Raw genomic sequence first — 26,725 nt, 5'->3', positions numbered from 1 at the left:
GAGGCGGGATCACTGGTTTAATAAAGCATGCAGTTACGCGAAGAGGTGCTTGATCAGGGAGGTCAAATCGGGCTCAATTTTTAGCATTAGAACGGCGAGGGAGGTGTATAAAACTTTGACTAAGGAGGCTAGGGCTGAGTGGGAAGCCGCCAGGTGGGATAATATCCGAGTGGCATTGGGTACCCGAGACTTCAGGTCATTCTGGAATCTTGTGCGAGTCGGGTCGGCCGAGGGGAAGTCTGCCATCATCCCTAATCTTAGTGAAGATGCTTGGCTAGACCATTTTTAGCCCCTGTATTCATCTGGCCACAGTGACCACCACGAGGAGGCTGTATTGCAAAACCGCCCCTCAGAATTGGCTCTCCCGGAAGCCCCGGCCCCGGTCTGCCCACCTTGCTCTCTCCATGAAGTGCGGGTGGCCCTTGGTAGCCTGAAATTAGGAAAAGCCCCGGGCCTGGATAGGATCCCCGGCGACCTCTATTGTAGTGAACAAAAGGTATTGGCTCTCTATATTTGTGTTTATTTTAATGCCATCTTTCAGGGTTTGGAGATCCCTGAAACCTGGCTGGGAGCCGAAATAATCCCCATGCACAAGAAAGCTTCCCCCCTCGACCCGGCTAACTACCGCCCCTTAAGTTTGATTGACGTCCTACAGAAAATCTTTGCCCGCCTCCGGTTATCAAGAATGGATGACCAACACATCCTAACCTCCCTTCAGGCGGGCTTCCGAGCAAAGGTTTCCACCATAGACCAACTGTTTAGATTACAGTTGGTCTACTGGAAGACGGTCACTATTGGGGCGGGCAGTTTGTTTTTGATCTTCGTGGACCTTCGGTCCATGTTTGACCTGGTCCATAGGGATAAGTTGTGGGCTTTACTGCTGGCGATGGGTGCCCCCCCTTATTTGTGCCACCTTTTCAAACGACTGCATCAGGGCACCTATGCTAGGGTGAGGTATGGGAGGAGCGGGGAGTTGTCGGCCCCCTTCCCGGTTGAGAGGGGAGTCAGGCAGGGGTGCGTTCTGGCTCCTACCCTCTTCTCCCTCTTTCTTAATGGGCTAATAGACCATCTCTCGGGAGCAAAAGATTTGGACTCTCCCAGTTTAGCGGGGATACCGGCCCTAATGTTCGCCGATGATACTCTCCTGGTGTCAAAATCGCCAGAGGGTATACAGCGCACATTAGAGGCATTCTGCTCCTTTTGTCACCTGAGAAATCTGGAGATCAATATCTTGAAAACAAAGTTTATGGTCTACAACTATAACCCGGCCAATTGCCCCCACCCGCATATAAATGGAACAGTGTTGGACCGTGTGTCCACCTTTGAGTACCTGGAGGTCACACTGAATGACAAGATGGATTGGGGGTCCCATAAGGCTAGGGCCAACCTAAAGCTGGCCCAATCATCGGGTGGTATTTTAAAGATTTTTAATGACACCTCATTAAAACTCCTGAGCCCGCCCCTTGAGATTTATAAGGCCCAAGCAAGAGGGGGCGCACTCTATGGCGTAGAGCTATGGGGCCATACATCAGCTGCCCCTTTGACGCTCACGGAAAATAGTTTCATCAGGCGTTTGCTCCGTCTGCCTGTGAGCTCCCCCTTGATGCCTCTGCGGTTGGATCTGGGCCTGGTACCAATCCAGGAGATAGTAGCAAATCGCCCTCTCCTGTATTGGAGGCGTTTTTGGGCGACCACCGAGCTTTCGAGCTATAGGGAGGACCTGAGAGACATTCTGCAGAGGGGGACCTCGGGGAAAATACCCTGGTTGAATTACATCAAGCACCTCTGTCATGCTTTAGGCAGAAGAGATATGTGATTATTCCCCCAAGATGCCTGCCCTTTGCTTTCGAAAAAAACTACTGAATGTAGCTCTTAGGAGATACCGCACGGAGTCTACATCAAGTAATCCCTCGTTGGGTAGGCTAACGGACACCTTTTTGAACATCAAGGCTTATCCCCGCTTTGAAGTCTTCTTGGATGATATCCAGCCCTCCTTGGCTAAGAAACTTTACATGCAGTTCAGACACAGCGCACTGCGATTGAGGGCGGTAACGCACAAATGGCGGAACGCCTCCTCAATGGCAAGTACCTGCCCGGGGTGTTCGAGCGGCAGTGAGACAGATCTGCACGTTCTGCTCTTCTGCCCCACTTACGCTAAGGCTAGGGAGAAATGGATTTTGCAGCTATGTAGGGCTAGGGGCCTTAGGGATTACAGGGAGGTCTTCAGGATTCTTAAATACGACCCTACCCCCCTGATAGTTTTTGCCACAGCAAGATTTCTTCAATCTATGTGGTACACGAGATGTGCAATACTAAAGCTGGAAGCTCATATTTCACACTAAGGGCCACTTTCTAGGAGGTGACACATTTTTAATAAAATGTTTACATATTTTATATACTGACATCTCGGTGTTTGATTTGATGTTTTTAATATTTGCAGGTACTGATTGTATGTGATTTTTAACACAAGGTTTTACTTGTATTATCCTTTGTTATTGTGTTGCTTTTATTGTGTATGTATGGCCTTTTTTTATGGTATGTTACCGAAATAAAGTACTTTGACTGACTGACTGACAATAATAATAATTTGCTAGATACTAAGGAGAGAGGAGAAGTGACGGGAGGATGCAATTCAATTTATTATAATTTGGAACTCCGAAGAGTTCCACATAAAAATACATCTTAAGATCAACATTACACTCCATAAAAAGTGACAGTGAAATACTAAATTCATCATAACATATCATATAAAAACACAAATGAACATATTAGTAGAAGCCATTCTATAAATTTTCGAGTGCCAAGAGGAGTGAACCATAAAAAATTGGATTACCATAGATGGATACTTGCGGACTTATACGAAGTTTCTATCATAAAACTTTTGAAATTATAACCTTATTATAAAATGCGAGAATTTGACAATCCACTATACAGTACTGGATAACGAGCGGCGTAACCATGTAGTGAAGCATAATAGCAGTGCAAGAGTATTTAAGAACTTTAAAGGGCCATTTTCGGCATGAAACACACGATAATTGGCAACTAAACAAGGATTAGTAAGGTGCAAGAGTTCAATGCGTACATAGTACTTCCGCATATGGACTCGTAAACTAGCAGCAAAAAAGGTTGAAAAAGTGCACGTGCTCAGTTGCGTACATAGTAAATCAGCCTCTTCTGTTCCTTAATCTTGGGAATGAAAAGTCGAAAAAGTGCAAGTGCTCAGAACATATATAATAAATCGATCAGTATTGCTCTAATGTATATTTAAAATTTGTTTTAAAAAGCTAAAAAATGTAAAGCACATAGGTTCAGATGGGGTGCAAGGAGACAGTTCCGGACCTCTTCTGATGTGGCGATATTATACTTTAAAAAACAATTCCTTAGGTATCTGCGAAGTACTGTTTGTAATGTGGGACAAACAAATAGGACATGATTTAGGTCTTGTATACAGGAATTACATAAATGACAAAGTCTTTCATGTCTAGTGATACACTCCCAAGCTCCTGTTACAATTCTTAGAGGAAGTAAATTCATTCTAAGCAACAGAATCACCCTACGTACTCCATGTTTAAGATTCCATAAAACATATGGTTGGGGTTTTTTGCAAATATTACTCCCCACAATACAGTCATTATTACTATTCTCTGCGCACATTATAATGTCTCTTTCACGAGAAACCCCATAGATTGTTTTCTTAATTCTGATTTTCAAAGCCTTTTACAGAGGTCCGCCGCACCATCCTTATCTAAGTCGAACATTGTTGATGCTTTTAGATAATTCCTAAAATGAGCACTCTTTTCTTTCATATGAGCAAACATTTCTCTGTATAGTGCTACCCGTAGCGGATTCTCAGAGCTATTTAATAATGCATTGCTCCATCTTAAGCACGCAGCCATCGATAGCACATAAGTGGAAAGTAAACCAAATTCAAGCCTAAGCGCTGCAATAGGGGCAGCGCGGTTCAAATTACATACTTGGTGCCAGATCTGCCCTTCCACTTTCTCAAATTTGTCCCACTCTTGTGCATCTATTGTTTCGCAGGCATAGCTCAGTGTGGGTGGAATCTTAATTTTATAGACTGATAGGATATGTGAGAAGTGCAGTGTGTGTACAAACGGTTAATTGCAAAGGCTTGTGAAATTGCTTTGACTTTACAGTGGTCTATATGATTGCTAGCTGAGCACCTGTTTGTAAATATTTTTCCTAGTTACGGGTAAAACTTTACTACTTCCAGTTTCTCATTTCCCAAAAACCGATGCAAGTTTTTTCTGACCTAACATCCTTGATAACTAAAATTCATGACTTTGCTCTTTAAAATATTTATTTTTAAATAATCCTCTTCTATATACCTGATCAACTCGGCAAGTCGTCTTTGTAGTCCGATTGGGGTTAAATCCATTATTATGGCGTCATCTGCATATAGCAGACAGCTCATTCCTAATTTAGGGGAATCCCCTTTACTGAGCCCCACTCTTCTTGGCAAATCATTGATATAAATAGAAAAAAGTAAAGGGGCCAAAAGTCACTCCTGCTTCAACCCGTTATTAGTTACTATTTTTCTGAAATGCCTTGTGTTCTCCCTGGTAAAACCTGAGTTCAAGGGGAGGTGTGAAGAGCAATAACTAATGGTGAAAGATTCCCTGGTATCCCCATGATGACCAATTTTCTCCACAGCCTCCCCCGATCTACCCTGTCGAATGCTGAAGAGAAATCTATAAAAAACGCATAAAACAGCATTCCCCGACTCACTGGGTATTTTTCGGTTAAGGTTTGCGAGATGGTGATATTATCCATGGTGCCACTATTTTTGCGAAATCCTGTTTGTTCTAAGGGAATAATATGATTTCCAAATGCCCAATCTTGCAGATGAGTGAGGATGCTCTTTGCAAATAATTTCCCAGTAGCATCCAGGAGAGAGATCTGTCTAAAGCTGGCAGGGGAATTTTTGGGACCCTTATTGTATAGTGGAACAATTATACTTCCCTTCCAGGATTGTGTGATATCACCATGGGTATAACAATGGACAAACAGCGGATGCAGAAATTTCGCCACTCTTCGCCATCCTGTTTTATTATGGCTATTGGCACGTCATCTGAGCCCATCGCGCTAGAGTATCTTGCCCCTTTCATGTAACCCTCTATTTCTAAGCATGAAGGTGCACCATAATTGCTCCCCATGGTCAGGGCAGAGCTAACCTCTTGATTCTGCCCAACTGTAGAATTGAAGGCATACAGCTGGGAAATATACGTAGACCATTCTGCTTCTGGGATCAAAATAGGTTTTGACTTCTCTCCCATCACAAAATTTTGTTATCAGTGCCCAATACTTCCTAGTATCTCCAGAAAGAGCAACCTCTTGAAGTCTAACCCAATTTGAGTCTTCGACCCCTCTACAATCCAATACCATCTTCCTTTTCCGTACTTGTTTCAGTCTATTAATTTCTCTTTGCCTTTGTATCGTGGGCAGCCTAAATTGATCTCTAATTAAGCATACATTTCCCGATTACATTTTTTAGTTTCCCTTGATATAGTTACTAATGGTGCAAAACTGTTAACTTGCTTTTTTCTTCCAAAGGTTCTAATTGCAGCCAAGATTTTCTCAAACCTGTGAATAGGGGTTTCTTGAATACAAATAAAAGTACTATTTTCAAAGACCCTCTTAAAATTTGGAAGCAAATTATTTGACCAGCAAATGCGCCCATTATTGCAATTGTATAAGACCTTTTCATCCCTCCGATTCCAGAGTTCAGGCTTCTCGATTTCTAGATCTACATTAACGGCAAAAATATTATGGTCACTCATACTTGTAGAAAATACCTTAAATTGTGAACATACATTAAATAGTTGGTAAGATACGGCCATGTAATCAATTAAGAAGTGACCATATGCGCCCCGATAAGTATAAGAGGCAGGGGAATCTGCCATTTAACATTATAAGGTCTAAAATTCTAAGATTATGCAGCAGTAACAAGCCTCGTTTATCTGATCTTAAATGGTCCGGCAATACATGGAATAGACTATACTTCCTCCAATTCAAGGTTTGAAAAAGAAATGACTGCACTGTTGGATAGTTTGGCATTAAAGTCACCCACCATCATAATCCGTGAGCATTCTTCAATGTTGCTTAACCTTTTCATAAAAGTACAGATTGAATCGACCAATGAGTTTGACGCTCTCCCAGGAGGAATATACATGTTTAACAGTAAAAGGAAAACTGCTTGCCTTAAGTTATCTTCACCAATCTTAAACTTCACCCCCATACAACACTTTGAGGGATGAATATAGATCACAGGATCCCATCTCATGGTATAGCTGAGTAAAATAGCTAAACCACCACTAGCATGTCCTTTTACAGATGTTTTTGCTGTACAACAATACACAGAAAAATTCTCAAAATCAAAATCCTCCCCTTTCCAGGTTTCTTTGAGGCAAATTATTTTGGGGTCATTTTTAATAATGATTTATGCTTACAGCTACTTTTTCCTACCCGTGCTAGATTCTTCCCAATTGGCTACCCCCGCAATTTGGGCTTAGTTGTTAATACTTTTGACTCATTCAGGGTACCGGCCACCCAACTCCACTTAGCCACCTCATCCTCCACATTGGGACTACTGAGCCTTTGGACTTTTGGACCTAAACTGTAAATTTCTATGTTTCCTAGATTTCTCCAGACTGTAAGTTCAATGTCTTTAAGGTTTAGGGGATTTTTGCGCCCCTGTTAGTTGAGACCCTGCATCCTTGCATCTGATGGACCATTCCTGAGCTTTCAGACGGAACTGGGCAAGCAGGAAACTAGAGAACACATCTATACCTCTTTTCCTAAAGCAATCTACATTAGCTATTACTAACATTGAAACTACCCCTACGTGAATGTAACTTTAGTACTTGGGGGGGGAGGGGGCAGGGGGAGTCGCTCCTCAGATCTAAGTAGACCAATTCAAGGTATTTGCTTGTTATCGGTCCTAAGTCCTTTATCTCTGTTAACAACTGAAGAAGGGCACTTCTATTCAATAGCATTGATTCAGTTTCAAACAGAGAAACAAAGAGCATGGTACTGCTCACCTGCCCGACAACTGGACCTATATTCCCTATGGGCCTTTTACCAGACTGCCCTAAGACCGGACCCCTCTCTAACATAACCCTGTTACTGTTACAAACTGTGATTAAATCCCCCTCCCAGACATTCCCCTGGCCGGAATCAAACTGTACTGGGAAAGTATCCCGTCCACAAGGACAAAGAGGGGCACCCCAGTAACTAAGACTTGTTCTAATACAGGCACATGTGAGTTTGCCAATTCGTTTCCAGGTGTGGGGTCTCTACTTGTTTCATAATTAACCAAATTAATATTCCGGGGAAGACTCTGATTCTGATTCTCACTGTCGCCTATGTTGACTTTAGGAGTCCCCCTTTCTTCCTGTCCCTCTTGGCTCTGTGGGTTAATCAGCACCAAGTTCGAGCAGATCGGCTGATTACCATTATCTAGCCCAGTTTTATGACCCATATTCAATGTAGATTGCCTCAAGATCCAGCAAACCTTTCTACTTGGAGGTGATTTTGTACTATTTAACTCCTCAATTACGGGAGGGAACCGCAATTTTTTCTGTTTCCGTTTTGGGATGCGTCAAATCCTGTTCTTCTTCTTTCCCCTCCGACCAAGTCTGGTATTACTTTCTCTCGGTGCGGTGACGTCCCCTAAGGGTGCAATATGTAAAAGAATTTGCTGATTCTTCAGTTAACTGTAATTTGTTCGAAGGGACTATAAACTGTGAGCTGTTTGAGATACTTTTTTTGAAAATGGGGTAGACCCGTAATGGGGGGCGTAACTGGAGATACTTTTAAGTTTAAGTTTTCCCCCTTGGCTAGTAGGCTGGGCACTCTCTATATGTTGCTTAGCTCGGGATAAACTTACCATTGGGCTACATAGGAGCGGTACAGCTTTAGAACCCTCCTTAGTTTCCCAATCCTCTAACTTAATTCCACTTTTTGGCATCCCGTTACATGTCTGGCATGAGAGACACGCTACTTCAGGAACTTTTACTAATTTATGGCTTGATTGAGTTCTTGGACCCCAAATAATATGGGAGAGAGGACTTCCAATATATGATTAGAATTTACCATACTTTTTTCTAACAGAAATAAGATTGAGGAAAATCTCCAAGGGTCCCCCCCCTCCTTATATTCTCAATTGAGTTCATGATGTTATCTGCCCCCTTATCCAGTAATACTGCTGATGTCCCTACAGCGGACAATTCTAATGAATGAACGAGCGATAAACTAGTGGGGGTACTACTATACAGGCCGGGCATATGTGGTTGACCAGCTAATAAGACCGGAGACACTTCCAATTTCAAATCCCTCTCCATGGTGCTTGTTTTTCTCATATGCGCCTTCAGTTCTTTGTTTTTTTTCATTTGTTTAGCAATGTCCAGTAGAGTATAGTCCTCCATTTTCGCCAGTTCAGAGCTAAGGTCTATAAAATGTGGTACCTTTAGCGCCGGCTCACCCAATTTTAATGGAGAGGGACCTGACTTAAATCCGATCATACTTCTTGGATTGGCTTGGGGATTGTCAAACAGAGATACCAACCCTGCCAATGGTGATAATGGTGTATTTTCCTTCCTATTCAAGATCTCTTTCAGGGGGCCTTCTGCTTTGCCTACCGCTAGATCCATTTCCATCTTACTGTCCTCCCCTCCTGATTGTAAAACAATTTCACCTGGTGGCTGTGTAGATGACAACAACTGAATATTTTCACCATTATTATTCTGTTGAATAATTACAGCAGGATAAAGGGACGCTTTGGCCTCTGGATAAGTGAACTGAAAGCCCTCCTCAATCTCCGATATTACATGAGTGTCCATCTCCACATCTTTCTGGGCCTCCTTTTTCTCTTCCTTTGTCCCCTTGCCACGCTTGGAGCACCTTACACCCTTGTGAGCACTGACATCACAGATGGGTAAGTTTTCAAATGTGAAAGGTGATCCCTATTTCTCCTTCGCCAGATAGTTTTTTGGAGTTTAAGGGGACTACTGTGGTTCGTATAGCGACTTACTGAGCTAGCAGATGGCCCTGACAGGCCTGTAACTGTTTCTAATGTTGCGTTTGAGCGCAAGCACCTGGATGGCATTACAAGATACTCAATTATATTCTATTATAGTCTATTGAAATCCCACTGGGCAGGGAGCGTGAAGGATAAGAAGTCCGGTTATCTGCTCTTCTGCAATTAATCCACTTTCTCCACCATTCCACAGACTCTCTTAAAGAGGAGGGATTCACCCCCAGAGCCCGTCACCTCGCCAACAGTCATTAACCGCACCCTATGTAGTTATTGTGACTTACCGGGCCGCATGAGTGAAATGGGAGTGGGAAAGTCAGTGCTCTCAGGCCCAACTGCCCTCAACTGGGAAGTGCTGGAAAGTGCTGCCCGAGAGGCACAGGTCCACGAGTCCGCAGGTCCACAGGTCCACAGGTCCACAGAGGTCCACAGAGCCTCAGTACCTCGAAGCCACCTGCTCAAACTCCTGGCTCCCACTCTTTTCACCCCTCGCTGTAGCTAAAGCTGTGGGCAGAGAGCTGAAAGGAAGCGAAGGTGTTTACTGGACTTTTGTGAGGCGAGTGGGCAATACAAGGCGATACAGGAAAACAGCAGAAAACAAGTGAGTGTAGTGAAAAGCAGCACGTCTCCTCTCCTCAATCGCACCCGTTTCTCGCTCTCACCCGGGACGCAGCCTCTGGCTTCTTCCACTGGAGGATCTGAGGATAGGTCCTGTGCTTCGCTTTGCTTTGTCCACTTAACTCTCGAGGCCGCTCAAGTTACTTCAAGTCACATCAGTGTTCATTGTTCAGTGTCTGTGCCAGTGTTCAGTGCCTGCCAGCCTTAAGCCTCATGAGCGTTTTGTTATGCAGGGCGCCGCCGCCATCGACCGTGGTCTGCTGCCACCGCCACTGACCGCAGCCGCCACCTGCTGCGGGCGGAGCCGTAGGGTCACGGGGTCTTTCTAATGATCTGGCGGCAGCGGACACAGAGCACACGAGCAAACGGCACAGACCGGGTACGGACTGCTTGTTCCGATGCCGGCTTGCTCCGGTGCCGATGCCGCTTCAACGCTCAGCTCATTGCACAACGCCGCTCAGCCGCTCCAACGGTCCTCTGAGCCTGACGGGAGGATGCTATTTAAATCACTTAGTCTATCTGGGAGCTTCCTTTGGCACAAAGGAGACTGATAAAGTTAGTGTGGCAGAAGGACTTTATGCAGGAAGTTTTCCCTGAAAACAACTAGAGCATCAATTGTCATTTCGCACTGAGGAGCATGGAGCACAGGATGAGAAATAAATGCTCGGTAAGAGTCTAAGAGATTTGGAGATCCAAAGGTGAGAAGGGAAGAGCAGGGCCAATGCCAGGAGGATGATCTGGGTCACAATCACAGGTTGCAATAAGGCACTGAAGTAGCCTAAGTTTGTACATGTGGGAGCTCGCCCAAGCCTGAGAAGAGTTGGGAGGTCCTAGAACATAGGTTCCTAGGGATGAAGTGGCCTTGGACCCATTGGTGACCAAGTTCAAGATGGGGACAATATGGGGCAAACATGCTTGGTAGCCAGGCAAGGCAACCAACCCTGTGGGTGGCTGTGAGAGCAGGGCAGTTCCCTACATAGGTTATGGATGGATGCTGGCCCAAATCCTGACTGTGTACGAGGGAACACGCAGAAATAGAATCCTGGCCTAGGTGACTTTACAGCCCAATGCACAAATGTTCCCCCAAAACGGGAAATTGAAGTGAAATTACAAGTGCGCCGGGTATGCCCAGACGTGAATCCCGGGTTCACTCTGCCACTGGATTCAAGCTAGCATGGCTGATGAGGTGTGATGCCCCGAAACCGGTCCCAGGATGCTTCTTTCCGGTCCAGGGAGGACCTGGCTTGGCAGTCGGGCTGGACAATTCCCATGAGGCACAGGGTCAAGACTGGCTGGGTCTAAACTGTGGTGTCATGGTGAGCAAAAGATCGATTGATTTTTCCTCTCACTAGACCAACATCCTTGGACTGTTCATCCATGATAAGAGCCTTCCATTAAAGCAGGATGCACGCTAATTTATTGAAGACGCAGCCAGAAGAAGTTTAACAACTTGAAAAGCTGAGGACTGAGAAATAAACTAGGAATCCTACATGGCAGCTTGATCCCACAAGCATATATAATTATGCCTATGGATAAATTGTAGAATTAGATTGGGTGAAATGTCCACATATGCATGCTCTATTTGTGCTTAAAGAGGCAAGGGGATTGGGAAGAAGATTTTTGCTCTATTTTCCTGAACAATCAGGAGAGCAAGTGGTGACACTTGTTATAGTTATTAGGGGTGTGGCACATCAGCTGGGGCCCACTTCCATTCAGGCAATCACTTTGAGGATAAGGAGCCGTTTCTGGTTCTACACTATAGGTCTGGCGACCTTTCTTCCTTCTTAAGGGGACACAGAAAAAGACTCACCAGGCCTCCCGAATTGTATTGAGGTCGGACCAACAGATTATCAAAAGGGAGCACTTTGGTGATGAGAGGACTGAATGAACAAACAACATGAACACCAAAGTAGCCAGAAGGCCACAACTACTATAGAAAATCCCTCGGCTCCACTCACAAATGAGATGGAAGTTGCCTGTTGGAGTATATGTTAGGTGGAAGACCTTAAAAATGCACAAGGAGCTAGTGTGGTAAACGATGATGGCAGCAAATATTGGGCAGCCATTAAAATGTTTTAGGTCCTCTCCCTCCCAAGAATCCAAGACCTCAATGACCAGCTAAAGAGGGGTGTGAACAAGGGGGTGAAAAAACACGCACTGTTTCCAAATTTTGGATACAACCAGAAGCACATCCGTTATAGTTTTTACTTGCACCACAGGAAGTATGAGGAGTGCAACCCCTGCTATAGGAAGAATTCCACAGGCAGTTTACTCCACTGCAATCTTCGCACAGGTGCTCAATAGGAGCAGGAAGGGTGCTTGTGGTGAAGTCAGGATGAGCAAAGGCAACCCCATCTTTGGTAATCCATTGTGTGGGTGCTCCATGCTGGGGCTTTGTAATTTATTAAGTTCTGCAGTACTTTTACATACATGGTTTTTGATTGAAATTAATCTGCCGTACAGAGGCAGAGCTTCAAGGACCATAAAAAAGCAATTTATCATGGTAGGCAGTACAGGGTTGCAATGGCGGGCAGCCACAGGGACACCTGCACACATGGAAGTGTGCTCTGTATATGAGGGTAATGCACTACAACCAGTACCTAAGAAGGACACACACAGACTATCTTAGCAACTCTACATGCTGTATCTTGTTATTTTCACCTCGGCTAAATCAGTTACATTTTGTACCATTCTGTTTCTTGTTTCAACATTTCCTTCACAATATTTCGGTTTCAGAGAAGCTCTTCTTCATTTAAAGCAGAGACGGGCTACTATACATACAGATGCTGGGAGAAAGCTCTTGCTGTCAATGGGATACCTCTGTATCTCTCTTATGGGAAGGGAATACATGACTAAGTATCAAAATCTCCTAACAGAATATTTTATTTTCACCCAAAGCAGCAAATATCAATTTCTTGCGGGAAAGCTAGAAAACAGAAGAAGCAAGCATAACATTTACATACATGAAAGAAAAGAGAACCAGAGAATGCACAAAGGGCAAAATTTGTGGGTGGGAGGCACGTCTTTGGGGCATATAGGTATGCAGAATGGAGTGGTGAATTATTTTGTCTTTGAATGGAACAAAGATCTTATTCTACCTCCTGTCTTAAATGATCTTTGCTTGTTTGTAGAACACTGGAAAGCAGAGGCATGCAAGCACAATGTACAGTAAGAGGAGGTTTGAAGTTCTGCTGAGACGCGTTTGAGATCTCAATTGGCAAAATGGTATCCTAGGTGAAAATACAGTTAGACATTCTTTCAAAAATTGGATTTTATTGACATACTACGTGAAGGCTTGACGTCATAGTCTCAAGATCCTACCTTCCTGCTTTGAAGGTGTTTCCTGCTAACTGTTCGGAATTGTAATGCCTGCAAGCTTGAGCCAGAGACATGCAAGTTGTAGTAAGAAATCAATACAAAAGGGGGTGGTGATGGACGGAGCATCTGAATCAATCAAACACTCACACCTAGTCAAAAGATCTGGGTTTAATCCATCACCGTTCTTTAGCCCACTCTGCCACCCCAGTTCAGACATGGCTATATGCAAATCAGTCTGACCCTGTGCCTCATGGGAACAGTCCAGCCCGAACTGCCAAGCCATGTCTTCCCTGGACCGGAAACAAGCTTCCGAGGACCGGTTTCTGGCATTCCAGCCGTCTTCAGCCGGCTTGCTTGAATCCAGTGGCAAAGTGAGCAAGGGACTCACGTCTGAGCATACCCTGCCACACTTATGGCGGCCAAAAGCAGTACAAAAGGGGGGTGGTGATGGACGGAGCATCTGAATCAATCAAACACTCACACCCAGTCAAAAGATCTGGGTTTAATCCATCACCGTTCTTTAGCCCACTCTGCCACCCCAGTTCAGACATGGCTATATGCAAATCAGTCTGACCCTGTACCTCATGGGAACAGTCCAGCCCGAACTGCCAAGCCATGTCTTCCCTGGACCAGAAACAAGCTTCCGAGGACCGGTTTCTGGCATTCCAGCCGTCTTCAGCCCGGCTTGCTTGAATCCAGTGGCAAAGTGAGCAAGGGACTCACGTCTGAGCATACCCTGCCACACTTATGGCGGCCAAAAGCAGTACAAAAGGGGGTGGTGATGGACGGAGCATCTGAATCAATCAAACACTTACACCCAGTCAAAAGATCTGGGTTTAATCCATCACCGTTCTTTAGCCCACTCTGCCACCCCAGTTCAGACATGGCTATATGCAAATCAGTCTGACCCTGTGCCTCATGGGAACAGTCCAGCCCGAACTGCCAAGCCATGTCTTCCCTGGACCGGAAACAAGCTTCCGAGGACCGGTTTCTGGCATTCCAGCCGTCTTCAGCCCGGCTTGCTTGAATCCAGTGGCAAAGTGAGCAAGGGACTCACGTCTTAGCATACCCTGCCACACTTATGGCGGCCAAAAGCAGTACAAAAGGGGGTGGTGATGGACGGAGCATCTGAATCAATCAAACACTCACACCCAGTCAAAAGATCTGGGTTTAATCCATCACCGTTCTTTAGCCCACTCTGCCACCCCAGTTCAGACATGGCTATATGCAAATCAGTCTGACCCTGTGCCTCATGGGAACAGTCCAGCCCGAACTGCCAAGCCATGTCTTCCCTGGACCGGAAACAAGCTTCTGAGGACCGGTTTCTGGCATTCCAGCCGTCTTCAGCCCGGCTTGCTTGAATCCAGTGGCAAAGTGAGCAAGGGACTCACGTCTGAGCATACCCTGCCACACTTATGGCGGCCAAAAGCAGTACAAAAGGGGGTGGTGATGGACGGAGCATCTGAATCAATCAAACACTCACACCCAGTCAAAAGATCTGGGTTTAATCCATCACCGTTCTTTAGCCCACTCTGCCACCCCAGTTCAGACATGGCTATATGCAAATCAGTCTGACCCTGTGCCTCATGGGAACAGTCCAGCCCGAACTGCCAAGCCATGTCTTCCCTGGACCAGAAACAAGCTTCCGAGGACCGGTTTCTGGCATTCCAGCCGTCTTCAGCCCGGCTTGCTTGAATCCAGTGGCAAAGTGAGCAAGGGACTCACGTCTGAGCATACCCTGCCACACTTATGGCGGCCAAAAGCAGTACAAAAGGGGGTGGTGATGGACGGAGCATCTGAATCAATCAAACACTCACACCCAGTCAAAAGATCTGGGTTTAATCCATCACCGTTCTTTAGCCCACTCTGCCACCCCAGTTCAGACATGGCTATATGCAAATCAGTCTGACCCTGTGCTTCATGGGAACAGTCCAGCCCGAACTGCCAAGCCATGTCTTCCCTGGACCGGAAACAAGCTTCCGAGGACCGGTTTCTGGCATTCCAGCCGTCTTCAGCCCGGCTTGCTTGAATCCAGTGGCAAAGTTTGCCCTAAGTGTGGCAGGGTATGCTCAGACGTGAGTCCCTTGCTCACTTGGCCACTGGATTCAAGATAGCCTGGCTGATGAGGATTATGAATCCGAAACCGGTCCCAGGATGCTTGTTTCCGGTCCATGGAAGACATGGCTTGGCAGTTCGGGCTGGACTTTTCCCATGAGGCAAGGGGTCAGACTGATTTGCATATAGCCATGTCTGAAATGGGGTGGCTGAGTGGGCTAAAGAATGGTGATGGATTAAACCCAGATCAGTTGACTGGGGGTGAGTGTTTGATTTGCTCAAACGCTCCGTCCATCATCCCCTTTTGTATCGCGTAGTAAGAAATCAAGCCACTATTACTACTCCTGTGGTAAAACATAACCAGAGGTTTAAAGAAAGGAGTCAATTCATAAAGAGTGGCATAAGTTTAAGCATTTCTTGAAATATGCTTCTGTTTCCAAGAAATACATCCTGATGCCTTAATGCATATATATGGCACTTTTGAACCTTGCTAAAAGTCAAGTATATCACAATTTTTGAGAGAGGGACCTGTAGTGTGACATAGTAGAGAACACAAGGTGAATGTCACAAGAATGTAGTTTAATAAAGTAAAAGGACCCGCAGGGAGCGGAACAGATTAAACAAGCAATTAAGGGCGCCAGCTGTTAAGTGGTTGACAATGACAGCTGACGTCATATAAATAGTCAATGAACATTCCATGATCTGTCATAGGATGCCAGATCATGGAGATAGAAAATGCACTAATGTTATTACAATTGGAATACAATGCAGGAAGTACAACATCTCCCTTTTTCCCATGTGAATAACGACCTTTATATATTGAGAATCACTCCATTACATAGTCTTTGAATCTTCCAGGAAGATTTATGACTCTTCCCCCTCTAGAATAATTTTCTTCTACAGTTGTCTGAACAGAACCATGAGCAGGCTCACTATATACATCAGTTTCAACATTTCCAGTACACATGTTATCGCCACCATGTATTGTAACAGAGTCATCTTCATCCATAGAGGTTCTTCTTGAATTTACTATAAACTCTGAAGAATCTCTGTAACTGTCGTTGATATGTTCTGTCATAGAATTATTTTGCATGTCATCCCATTCAAGAACACTATCATCGACGCTACTTTCATGGTTTTCCTCACCTCTCATTATAATGCACTCTTGTCCTGGTTTAAGTTTCACCACATGGTCTTTACTTCGCCATCCTTCTCCTTCCACTAAAACTGCACCACTAGTAGCTTTGTCTACTCTCTTGGGTTTACTATACTTGGACTCTCCCTTACTCACCATACCTGGTCTTTTCACTAAAACCCAATCACCAGTTTTTATACTTTTCACCTTCGCCCTATTAACCATGTCGGCATATGCATTTGTAGACCTTTGTTTTCTTTCAATGTTTTCTCTCACACCTAACTCCTCATCATTTATCACTTTAGATTCAGTTGCAACACTGCTCCATCCGCCAATCTTAGGCGTCAATATATTGTTACACGATCTCCCTCTCATCAGAAAGAAAGGAGTGTGTTTGGTGGCATCTTTCGGAGTATTATTGTAGGTATTGACCTTCATTCTTATGAATTCTTTCACATCCATTTTGTTGGCGATTGCCATTTGAATTCCCTCTTTAAAGAACCTGTTCAGTCTCTCAACCAAGCCATTACTCTTGGGGCTATACAAAGGAGTTTTCTCTTGAGCAATGCCTGACACTTTAAGAAAATCTGTCATTGTACTTGAAATTAATTGCGAACCATTGTCTGACACCAGAATCTTTGGTTGTCCTTCCCTATCAAAAATTTTCTTTAAAAAATTTATGACAATGTCAGTTGTGACAGTGTGCACGAATTTGTAACAAACCCATTTGGAATAGTAATCCGTCAACACAATCAGGTACTTACTGACATTTGGCAGTACATGAAAAGGTCCGGCAAAATCGATTGCGACTTTAGCCCACGGACCATCGGGAATAACCACCTCCTGCAACACATTTTTCTCCATTCTCCAGTGCTTATCAGACTTCAAACACTGTTCACACTTGTCCACATAGCTCCTTATCTCATTGTCTACCCCAGGCCACCAGTAATGCAATCTGAGAATGTTTCTGGTGGCAGTGACGCCAGGATGCCCATTGTGAGCAAGACTTATGATTTTTTGTCGTAGTTCATAAGGCGGCACAAAGACTTCGCCTCTTTTCAAATAACCACTTTCCATCGTCAACTCATCACTCACTTGTTGGTAGCTCCTTAGTTCACTAGGTAAGTTCCTAATGGGAGGCCAAGCACTGCGCACATACTCTTGCACCTTGGTTAAAATCGTGTCCTTAGCTAATTTTTCCTGCCAATCCTCCTCCGATATGGATCCTTGACACATGATAGTAGCATCTATCAGAGCTACCACACACTCGGTATCATCCATTGACTCTTCCTTTAAATTTTGAATTGGCAATCGTGACAAACAATCAGCTCTGCAGTTTTTTCCTCCTTTGATGTGTTCAATCACATAATTGAACTCCTGTAATTTAGACATCAATCTCAGTAGTCTTGAGCTAGCATTTCCGTTGCCACGTCCCGTTCCATTCAGCATATAAACTAGAGGTTTATGGTCCGTCACAAGAGTGAAACTTTTACCCCATAGATAGTCTTTGAGCTTGTGCACAGCCCATACGCATGCCAAAGTCTCACGCTCAATGGTACTATAGTTTTTTTCCGTTTCATTCAGTCTCCTTGAAATAAAAGCAATAGTATTTTCCTCATTTCCAGATCTTTGACAAAATACAGCACCGATCCCTTCATTACTAGCATCTACAGTCACTATATTCATTAATTGTGGATCATAGGGTTTCAGTGCAGGTGCAGTAGCTATTTCCTCCTTCACTCTTTTGAAAGCTACTTCTTGCTCAGTCGACCATTTGAACACAGCATTTTTTCTCAAAAGCATCCTGAGTGGTTCAACTTTTTCAGAATAGTTCTGCAAAAACCTGGAATAATATTCACTGAGTCCCAGAAAACTTTTAAGAGCATCTTTATTGCTTGGTTCCGGAGCATCCCTTATGGCCTGAACAAGGTCATCCTTAGGATGAATTCCGTCTGCAGACAACACATGCCCCAAGTATTCAATTTCACTTGTCAGGAATTTACATTTGTCTTTTGACACAGTCATGCCTCTCTTTTTAAGGACACCCAAAACCTTGTCGATTAGTTGCAAATGCTCCTTTTCAGTTCCCGAATGCAAAAGAATATCGTCCTGAAAGGCTTCAACACCTTTCATTCCACCAAACAGCAAGTCCATAAGTTTTTGAAACACTCCTGAAGAGGATGCTAACCCAAAAGGTAACCTCACATATCTGAAAGCTCCGTAGGGTGTAATAAAAGTAGTCAGCTCCTTAGACTTCTCAGATAGACAAACCTGATGGTAGGCAGCTCTTAAGTCAATTAATGAAAAAAATTTGGAACCGGACACCGATTGGAGGATGTCCTGAATCTTAGGTAGTGGGTGACAATTCACTAAAATGTTCCTATTTAAAGATCTCAGGTCCACACACAACCTGATGTCTCCCGTTTTCCTCTTCTTGGAAACGACAATTGCAGAAATCCATTCGGATTCTTCCGCTTCTTCAATCACACCTTCCTTGGTCAGTTTCTCTAGAACATCTTTAAGCTCCTTTTTGATTGACAAAGGTACAGTTCTCACCTTATGTTTGCATGGCATGGCACCCTCTTTCAATTTTATATCATGAGTAAAACCTTTGACACACCCAATACTGTTTTTGAATACATCAACATGTTTACCCAAAATGCTTTTCAAATCAGAATAATCACTCTCAACAGTTATATTATCAACCCAATCATCTCTTAAAATAACTGGATCCTTGGCTCCTGGTATTAATATGACACCTAACTGGGCTAGATCTCTCCACCCTACCAATATCCTCCCCTTTTCAGCTACATATATTTTGGTATCAATGGACCTACCCCTGAAAGTCACTGTGTCATTGAAGTAACCTAGCATGTTAATCTCCTTCTCACCAAACGCCTTGGGGTTAATATCAGAATCAGTGAGTGGTACATTTTTCCATTTCTCCTCATATAGAACATCAGAAATTGTTGTTATAGGTGCACCTGAGTCAGCAGTAAACTTGAGCTCAACATTTCCTATTTTAACATCCCCAATGGGACCTACAATTTTACCATCTATCATTTCAACATAAAGAATGATATTCGAACACATTTCCTCATCAAAACTTCCCACCATGTTAATATTCATGTTGTTACCAAATGACTTGGACTTACATAAAGTAGAATAATGGCCATATTTTTTGCATTTTACGCATTTCTTTCCAATAGCGGGACAATTTTTGTAATCCGCTAGATGATCATTGGATCCACATCTAAAACAACTCATATGCTTACCTCCTAATTTCTTATCCCACACATTCTTTCCAAAAGTCTTACCATCACTTTTCTTTTTGTCCTGTAAATAAAATACATTAGTGTTATTCCCAGCATGAGATAATTCTCTTGTAGATACAAGTGACCTTTCTATACCCCTAGCAATATCTAAAACTTCCTGCAACGTAGGTCTTTTGCAAGCCAGCAACCTTTCCTGGACTTTCTTTGAGAAACAATAGAAAACGATCTGATCTCTAATGTAAATATCAGTCATTTCATCATATTCACATTCAACAGCAAGTATCCTCAGACAAGCTGTATACTCATCAACAGTTTCCCCTTCCTGTTGCTTCCTTAAAGCAAACCTATGTCTCGCCACCATTATATTATTTTCCTCATCGAATTGTTTTTCAAGTCTTTTTAAGGCTTCATCATATTCATTCATGGGTATAAAAACTCCAGGTGGGTTTTCAAATTCAGGCAGACTGTCGAAAACGTCCTGTCCAGCCTTTCCCAATAGGCCAAACAATAAGGAACATTTCCTCTCTGCGTCAAAAGCTTTCCCATCAATGGATATTATATAGTTTTCAAAAGCCCTTTTCCATTTCTTCCACTTCATAGTGGGTTTGCCAGGCTCTTCTAAGAAACGGGGTGGTGCACAAATATTGTTGCTCTCAGCCATGTTTCCTTGTGTAAATATTGCCAATGAAAATATTTGTATCCTCAAAAAATTAATAATCACAACAGTACTTGTTCCAAAATATTTAATTGCTCAGATTAAGAAAAGAATATAATCTGTTTGAATTATCACTTCACCAGAGTTAATTTCACTCCAAACTTGAATAAAATAACATCAAAGTCAGTGCTCTGTAAGAGTTTCCAATAACTCCCGATGTTTTTAGTAAGAAGCAATTTCAAAATGGCCACACGCTGCCATGTAATATGACGATTTGCTTGAGAGAACCAATCAAAACTGACGAAGTGCCTCCCAGAATGCCTCACGCGTCACAGCTGAGGAGATTGTTAAACTCAAGTGAACGCCTGCTTCTGACTGGACTGTGCGTCAGCAAGTAAGTTCACTTTTCATCACATAACGCCGATTGTTTCCTCTGCGCTCGCTTCAGCTTCGTCAATTACACTCTCAAACACAAGCTTGACTTGTTTAGAATGATCACACACAGCCGCGATGACTCCGAATGCAGTTCAAGTTAAGTTCAATGAGCGCTCGCTCAAATCTTGACTCACGCCGTTAAATCCTTCAATTGAAATAGTTAATGAAGCGCTTCCAGCGACACCACATGCGCGTGGCTAAACTCACACTGAGAAGTATACAGCAAGTCCGCTTTACCTCATTTACGTCATGACAGGTTTCATCAATCAAACCTGGTCCGACAGGAATTTTCAAAAAAATACCCGCAGGTCCTTTAAACGATCTCCCGTCCTCGTCGCCAATTGTAGTGTGACATAGTAGAGAACACAAGGTGAATGTCACAAGAATGTAGTTTAATAAAGTAAAAGGACCCGCAGGGAGCGGAACAGATTAAACAAGCAATTAAGGGCGCCAGCTGTTAAGTGGTTGACAATGACAGCTGACGTCATATAAATAGTCAATGAACATTCCATGATCTGTCATAGGATGCCAGATCATGGAGATAGAAAATGCACTAATGTTATTACAATTGGAATACAATGCAGGAAGTACAACAGGACCCTGACAAACTATCATCATTTAAAGCTGCTTAGGAGGAGGACTTAAAAGGAGTAAGGGTGTACACCAAAACATTCTCCTCAAAATCCACAAATGTAGAACAGGGTTACTGAATTATATATGTCCGCAGTGGAAAGAAAAACTGTTAAAAGAGTGTTACACTGGAGTGTTTTTCAGAAGCACAGACAAGAACATAAGGTAACTAGGTAGAATTATGACTGCACAAATAATCATTATATAAAAATAATGAAATTACCTGCGGATGGTAATTCTCTTGTTTTTTCCTTTGCTCTATTTGGAGACATATATGGACTTAATTGGCAGGTTCCTGTAGTCGGTGAAAATATTTTATTCAACATCGGTTTTTGTTTCTTGGGTGTTGGGTGATTCTATAGGGAAAATGTAAAAAAAAATTGAAGGAAGGACAAACCATTCTTTTGGACACCACATTACATGTAAGTTACTTAACCTGTATTGATTGAGCACCATACTTAGGATCCTTATCCTATTTAAAAGCAGTACGCATTTCCTGCAGAAGATGCCATGGTGCAGCCCAGACCTCTCTAGGGCTAGGTCTTTACTGTCCTCAAAGAAGGATACTAGACTCTTATTCGCAATAAGGAAGGATGCGTGCAATACATTTTCTGGGTTTATTCAGAACGGAGTTGGAGAATAGGCTTTGAGACCCCCGGCACCAAAGACGTTATCAATGTGCCAACCTGAGACAGAAAGCCAGTTGGGCTGCAACCTCCCACAACCCGCTAAGCACTATTTGATTGAGATGTGTTTTAGGTGATAGTATTGATAGTATGAATTTAAAAGATTTATTTTTAAAATCAAAATCTATCCTATTGCTAACAATATCAACAGTAACTATTATAACAAGATAGTGGCAAAGAAGTTTACCAGGAGTGTAAATAGAGAATGGTATTGTAAAATATAGTTAAAATCATAAAAGCCTTTTTGTATCAATATTTATAATCTCACCCTCATCCCTTTAGCTCTCTAAGCTAATCAAAGAAAGGTAGCCAATTAGAGTTTAAAATATTTTGTTACACCACCATATCACGAATAAATAATGAAACCAATGTTCAGTAAGATAGCAGCACCTACTGTTCTCGTCTGCATTAGCAGGCTGCAAGGTCCACTGAGCAAAGTGTGAACATGCATCCTGGTAGCATTCAGCAGGGGAAAGCAATACCGCTCTGTCTCGATTATTTGGCGCAACGTTCCTCTCTCTCTCTCTCTTCACATTCTGTTCTTAATTTATATAACATATCTGATCATTCTTGAAACTTTTAGAATAAACAATTAGCAGGTAAAAGGCCTTGGCACCCTTTCAAATATTTACATTTTGTGGAACCATACTTTACTTTAAAACAATAAACAAGAAGGGCAATGAACAGCTTCTATGAAACCTTGTTCATTAATGAAAACAAGTTAAACAAGCATTTGCAATGCAATAGGTCTCGCATTTACATGAGTTTAAGCTATTGGCATTGTAAATGAAAATGCCTTTTATTCATGTTTTAAAAACGAAAACAAAAATAAAATGTATTGTTATTTGCAATGTCAATAGCTCAAACTCGCGTAAATGCGAGAGCTATTGCATTGCAAATTCTTGTTTTATAAAACCTGTGGCAGGACCCTCCACCCTCATACCCCCACACCCCTTCCTCACTCTGTTTTTTCTCTGCTGATATCAGGCATCTGACCTCTCCCCATGCTTCCGGAAAGTAAAATATGATAAATCAAATTACTTTAGAGGCCTCTCTAGAAATGAAAGTAAAAGTTTCATTTCTGCTTTGCGGGATAACTTTTTCTTTGTCCTAAAACCGGGACATTTCTTGAAACTTATCGAAAGTGGCGGGACACCAGGACAGTCCTCTCAAAACCGGGACTGTCCGGGGTAATCGGGGACGTCAGGTCACCCAAGTGTAGGACACTCTACCCCTCCCCCACTCTGAGCCCCCATCCCCAGGCAGCAGCGGTTGCTTGCCAGACGCCCAGGAAGGGTCACATTAGCAAACAATGCACATTGGAGTGGAAACACGCAGGCCGCTAGGTGGCGCACAAGCAGAAAACATCTCCTACAAACTACTAGTCCATGAGCTACAGCAAGGAGTAGAAAACCGACGGATACGTATTAATAAAAGAGAATTCCAAGAGTTAAAAAAAATATGCTTGTTTTAGCGGGGAAGGTTGTGTGCGATTGTGCGAGCAGTACCCACAGCTACTCTCCACCCTGTCATGAGTAGATATATGAGCTGCTCTGCATCCTCTAATTAGATGCCCTGTTTCTGCGCTTCCCCCTGCATTGTCTCATTAGACGCCACGTTCCCTGCGCTGCACAACACCCTCTAGTTAGACGCCCTGTGCTGCTTCGCACCCATGCTAATTGTAGAATGAAGATGGCCTCTTATATAACAGGAAGAGGCAGGGGCACAGTACTCAAAACAAGGGAAAGTGAAAAAGCGCCATGCGCGCGTTGTAGGCACGCCGTGAGCGTACACATCGGCGTGGCCTGCGGCTCGTGTCCAGTGGTGGCGCATAGAACTCGGTGAAGAAGGCGCTGCTGCAGTTCAGCTGGTGAGAGCAGGCCGAGTCGAAGTCCAAGATGACCAGTGGGTCTTCCCGGGAGTCCATGCCGGCCCAGCCGAGGCCCAGAGGAGCCACAGCACACGCATCTTGGGCATAATTGTACCGATACCAGCGCTGCAGGGTGGTAGGAGAGAAGACATTGAGAAGGCGGAGGGAGGGAAAGCGAAAGCACGCCATGCGCCATGTTTGTTGTTGAGGGAGACGAGTACGCGTGCGCTAGCTGGGGGCGGCTGGTACGAGTGTGTTTGTTGGTGCAGTTACTGCATGCAGCTGGCTTGCATGGACGGAAGGGGACAGGAGATGTGCACACCACGTGTCTGTACGTGCGTGTTCACGAGCTCCAATCGCCCCTGCGTGTGCCCATCTCAGTCTCACTTCCGAGGCAAGTCAGCAACAATAGATCTCACTGGTGACAGCGCTTCGCGCTGCGTCACCAGGTGCGAGACCTAAAAATGTAGCAAACATACCAAGATGATGGACTGTGATGTTGCTATGTGTGCCCTAAGTGGATTCAGGCTAGCCTCGCTGTGGAGGGGTGATACCCTGAAACCTGTCCAGGATGCTTGTTTCCGGGCCAGGGGGGACCTGGCTTAGCAGTTTGAGCTGGACTGTTCCCATGGGGGGCAGGGTCAAGTCTGATTTACATATGGCTGGGTCCAAACTAGGATGACGTGGCGAGCAAAATAACAATGGATTAAACCCAGATCTGTAACTGGGGGTGAGTGTTTGAAAAAAGTTTCCACAATCCGTCCATCAATTTATTTTGTGATGTTGAATAGAAATTCTGATTCCATTTCTAGAAAGTATAATTGGATAGGGAATCAGCAATGCACACCCCACTTGAGGTGAGAATCCCACACAGTGAGGATTCATCAAAGAGGTAACTTTTGTTACACACTACAGGTGGTGGTGTTATTCCTGAGGCGCCATCACTCAAGCCAATATACAGAAGGAAGTAGATAATGCACTTGTGTGTGGCACTGGTGACATCCTTGATAGTAAATGGAAACTGTGATAACTTGGCTAGTTTATCCTATCCTGGGATGTCTACAAGGTTAGCATGAACTTCTGACTTTCTTGCAACAAGATTGCAAACTTTACATTAGTCATTGGCCATCCCATTCTATTCCTTAAACAGGAGCAACAAAACTTTATGGACTTGGGGCCAACTCCTTTCCAAGCAATTGGATAATGAAAACTCATTAAAAAAAGCCACTCAAACGGGAACTCTGAAGTACCTTTCATTGTAGGAATGTATTGCCGTGCATAACCCAGTTTGTGCAATAAGTCTAGTGAACAAACCACTTTCAACAGATTTATAAAGATAGACAATTATAAGCTCAGTACTTAGTCTAAATGCCCTGCCAGATTTGTGATGGCTATTAGCAAACTGATCATTTTGATTGTTAGTCTAAGATCATTTTGAGGGCATTATCGTTATGCGGATAATAGCACCATGCAGTATTACTCGTCCAAGTTTAGAACCATCGACTGGGGTGGGGGACATGACTTATTCAGGTGAAACACTATAACTTTCTGAAGTTACGATGTTTATTGTTATTCCTGATTGTTCAATAATTATGCCCTTTGTTGCATGAGGGATAAAGAAGGTACTTGCATTTTCAGATGTACAATCGGTTTAGACCTTACACTAAAATATGATAAGCAAGCTAGACTAGTTTTGTTTTCCTCTTCTGGAAGGGAGGGAAATGTTCGGATTAACCAATGTAAAATAATCCCATTTCTATGTCGGGACACGACAGAGAGTTGTATACAGTTTATTTTCTTTATTTCCAACAGATAAGGACAATTAACATCTAAACTACAATTCCCAGAAAAAAATATGGGAGTGGATAACATGTCACATGATCCTTAACTAATGAACAGTCTTAGCTTCTTTCAAAGCACACTTCTTCTTCCTTTGCTGCAGAGCAGAGAGGTGAGCCTTTTTATAGGTCTGGCACAGACATCTTTAGCTGTTTTGCCAGGCTTCTGTAATCCCTAGAATTCATACATAAAAAATACAATGAGGTACATAAATAGATGGGTTTTGGTTCAGCCCCCTCCAACCATATGTCTGTTCAACTGTCATTCACATTTTGCTTCCGCCCACCATGTCACGGAGCATGGGATCATGGGTCTTCCCACTGTAGCAACTGGCTCTCCTACACTGAGATGCATGCTGGAAAACATGCGTTAATCCACCCATGTAGATGGCACAAACCTTTACTTTGTCAATTCTTTATAATTTGTTTTTAGTAATCCTTGTGATGTTTATACTGTATCTTTGGGCTATAATAATTAAAGCCAAGTAGTACATTTTCTTTGTGCCAGCATGAATCCCATTTTCTTGTGATGAGCATAAAAACAAAAAAAGTGTACCAGTGTTGTAAGTACACCTGCTAAGAAGCCCAAATACAGTTCTGTTGAAATGATATGCAATGGCTTTTTTTTATTATTTAAATGTATTTCAAGCATATGGCTGCTATTTTTAGATGGTAGCATGTTTTCATTAAATCTGGCTTTACAAAAAAAAACAAAATTTAAATATCGCACCAGTTTACACTGGCCACAGACTTTCAGTAATTGTAACTGGTCATTTTTGATGGTGGGAAGCATAAACATTTCAATGCGTGTTTGTATGCACTGATTGTGCCCGTCGTCACTGGTAGTTTCTGCACTCAGTGAGCTCAACAGCCTAACAGAGTGGTGCAAGTGGCAAGTCTGTTGTACCCCGGTGCTTAATTTCCTCACAGAAAAAGCTCCCTGTGGAAAGGATGAGAACAGTACTCAGGTGAGTCTGGAAAATATTTCTGCAGATGTTGACCATAAGTGATAGGACATGAAGCTTCGGGGGGAGGAGGGATTCAACCTTGTAATTACTCAAGTTGCATCCCAGTCCATTGTTATTTTGCACACCGTACCATCTCAGTTTGGACCCAGCCATATGCAATTCAGTCTTGACTCTGATCCCAGTAGAG

At 43.4% G+C, this 26,725-nt stretch overlaps 1 protein-coding gene across 7 annotated transcripts in view; it reads right to left on the bottom strand.

The window, feature by feature from the left end:
* ITGB3BP (integrin subunit beta 3 binding protein) overlaps window positions 1-26,725 on the bottom strand; it is a 277,373-nt gene that overhangs the window by 146,589 nt on the left and 104,059 nt on the right. For all 7 annotated transcript variants that reach the window (XM_078669225.1, XM_078669232.1, XM_078669250.1 and 4 more), the window contains one exon: window positions 21,400-21,532. In XM_078669225.1, coding sequence (XP_078525351.1) covers window positions 21,400-21,532 — 133 coding nt within the window. The remainder of the gene's footprint in view (window positions 1-21,399; window positions 21,533-26,725) is intronic.

This window comes from Lissotriton helveticus, chromosome 1_2, assembly GCF_964261635.1.
Source record: "Lissotriton helveticus chromosome 1_2, aLisHel1.1, whole genome shotgun sequence".
Taxonomy (NCBI): domain Eukaryota; kingdom Metazoa; phylum Chordata; class Amphibia; order Caudata; family Salamandridae; genus Lissotriton; species Lissotriton helveticus.
Note: the sequence above shows the minus strand (reverse complement) of the source record. Positions and strands in the feature narration are given on the sequence as shown.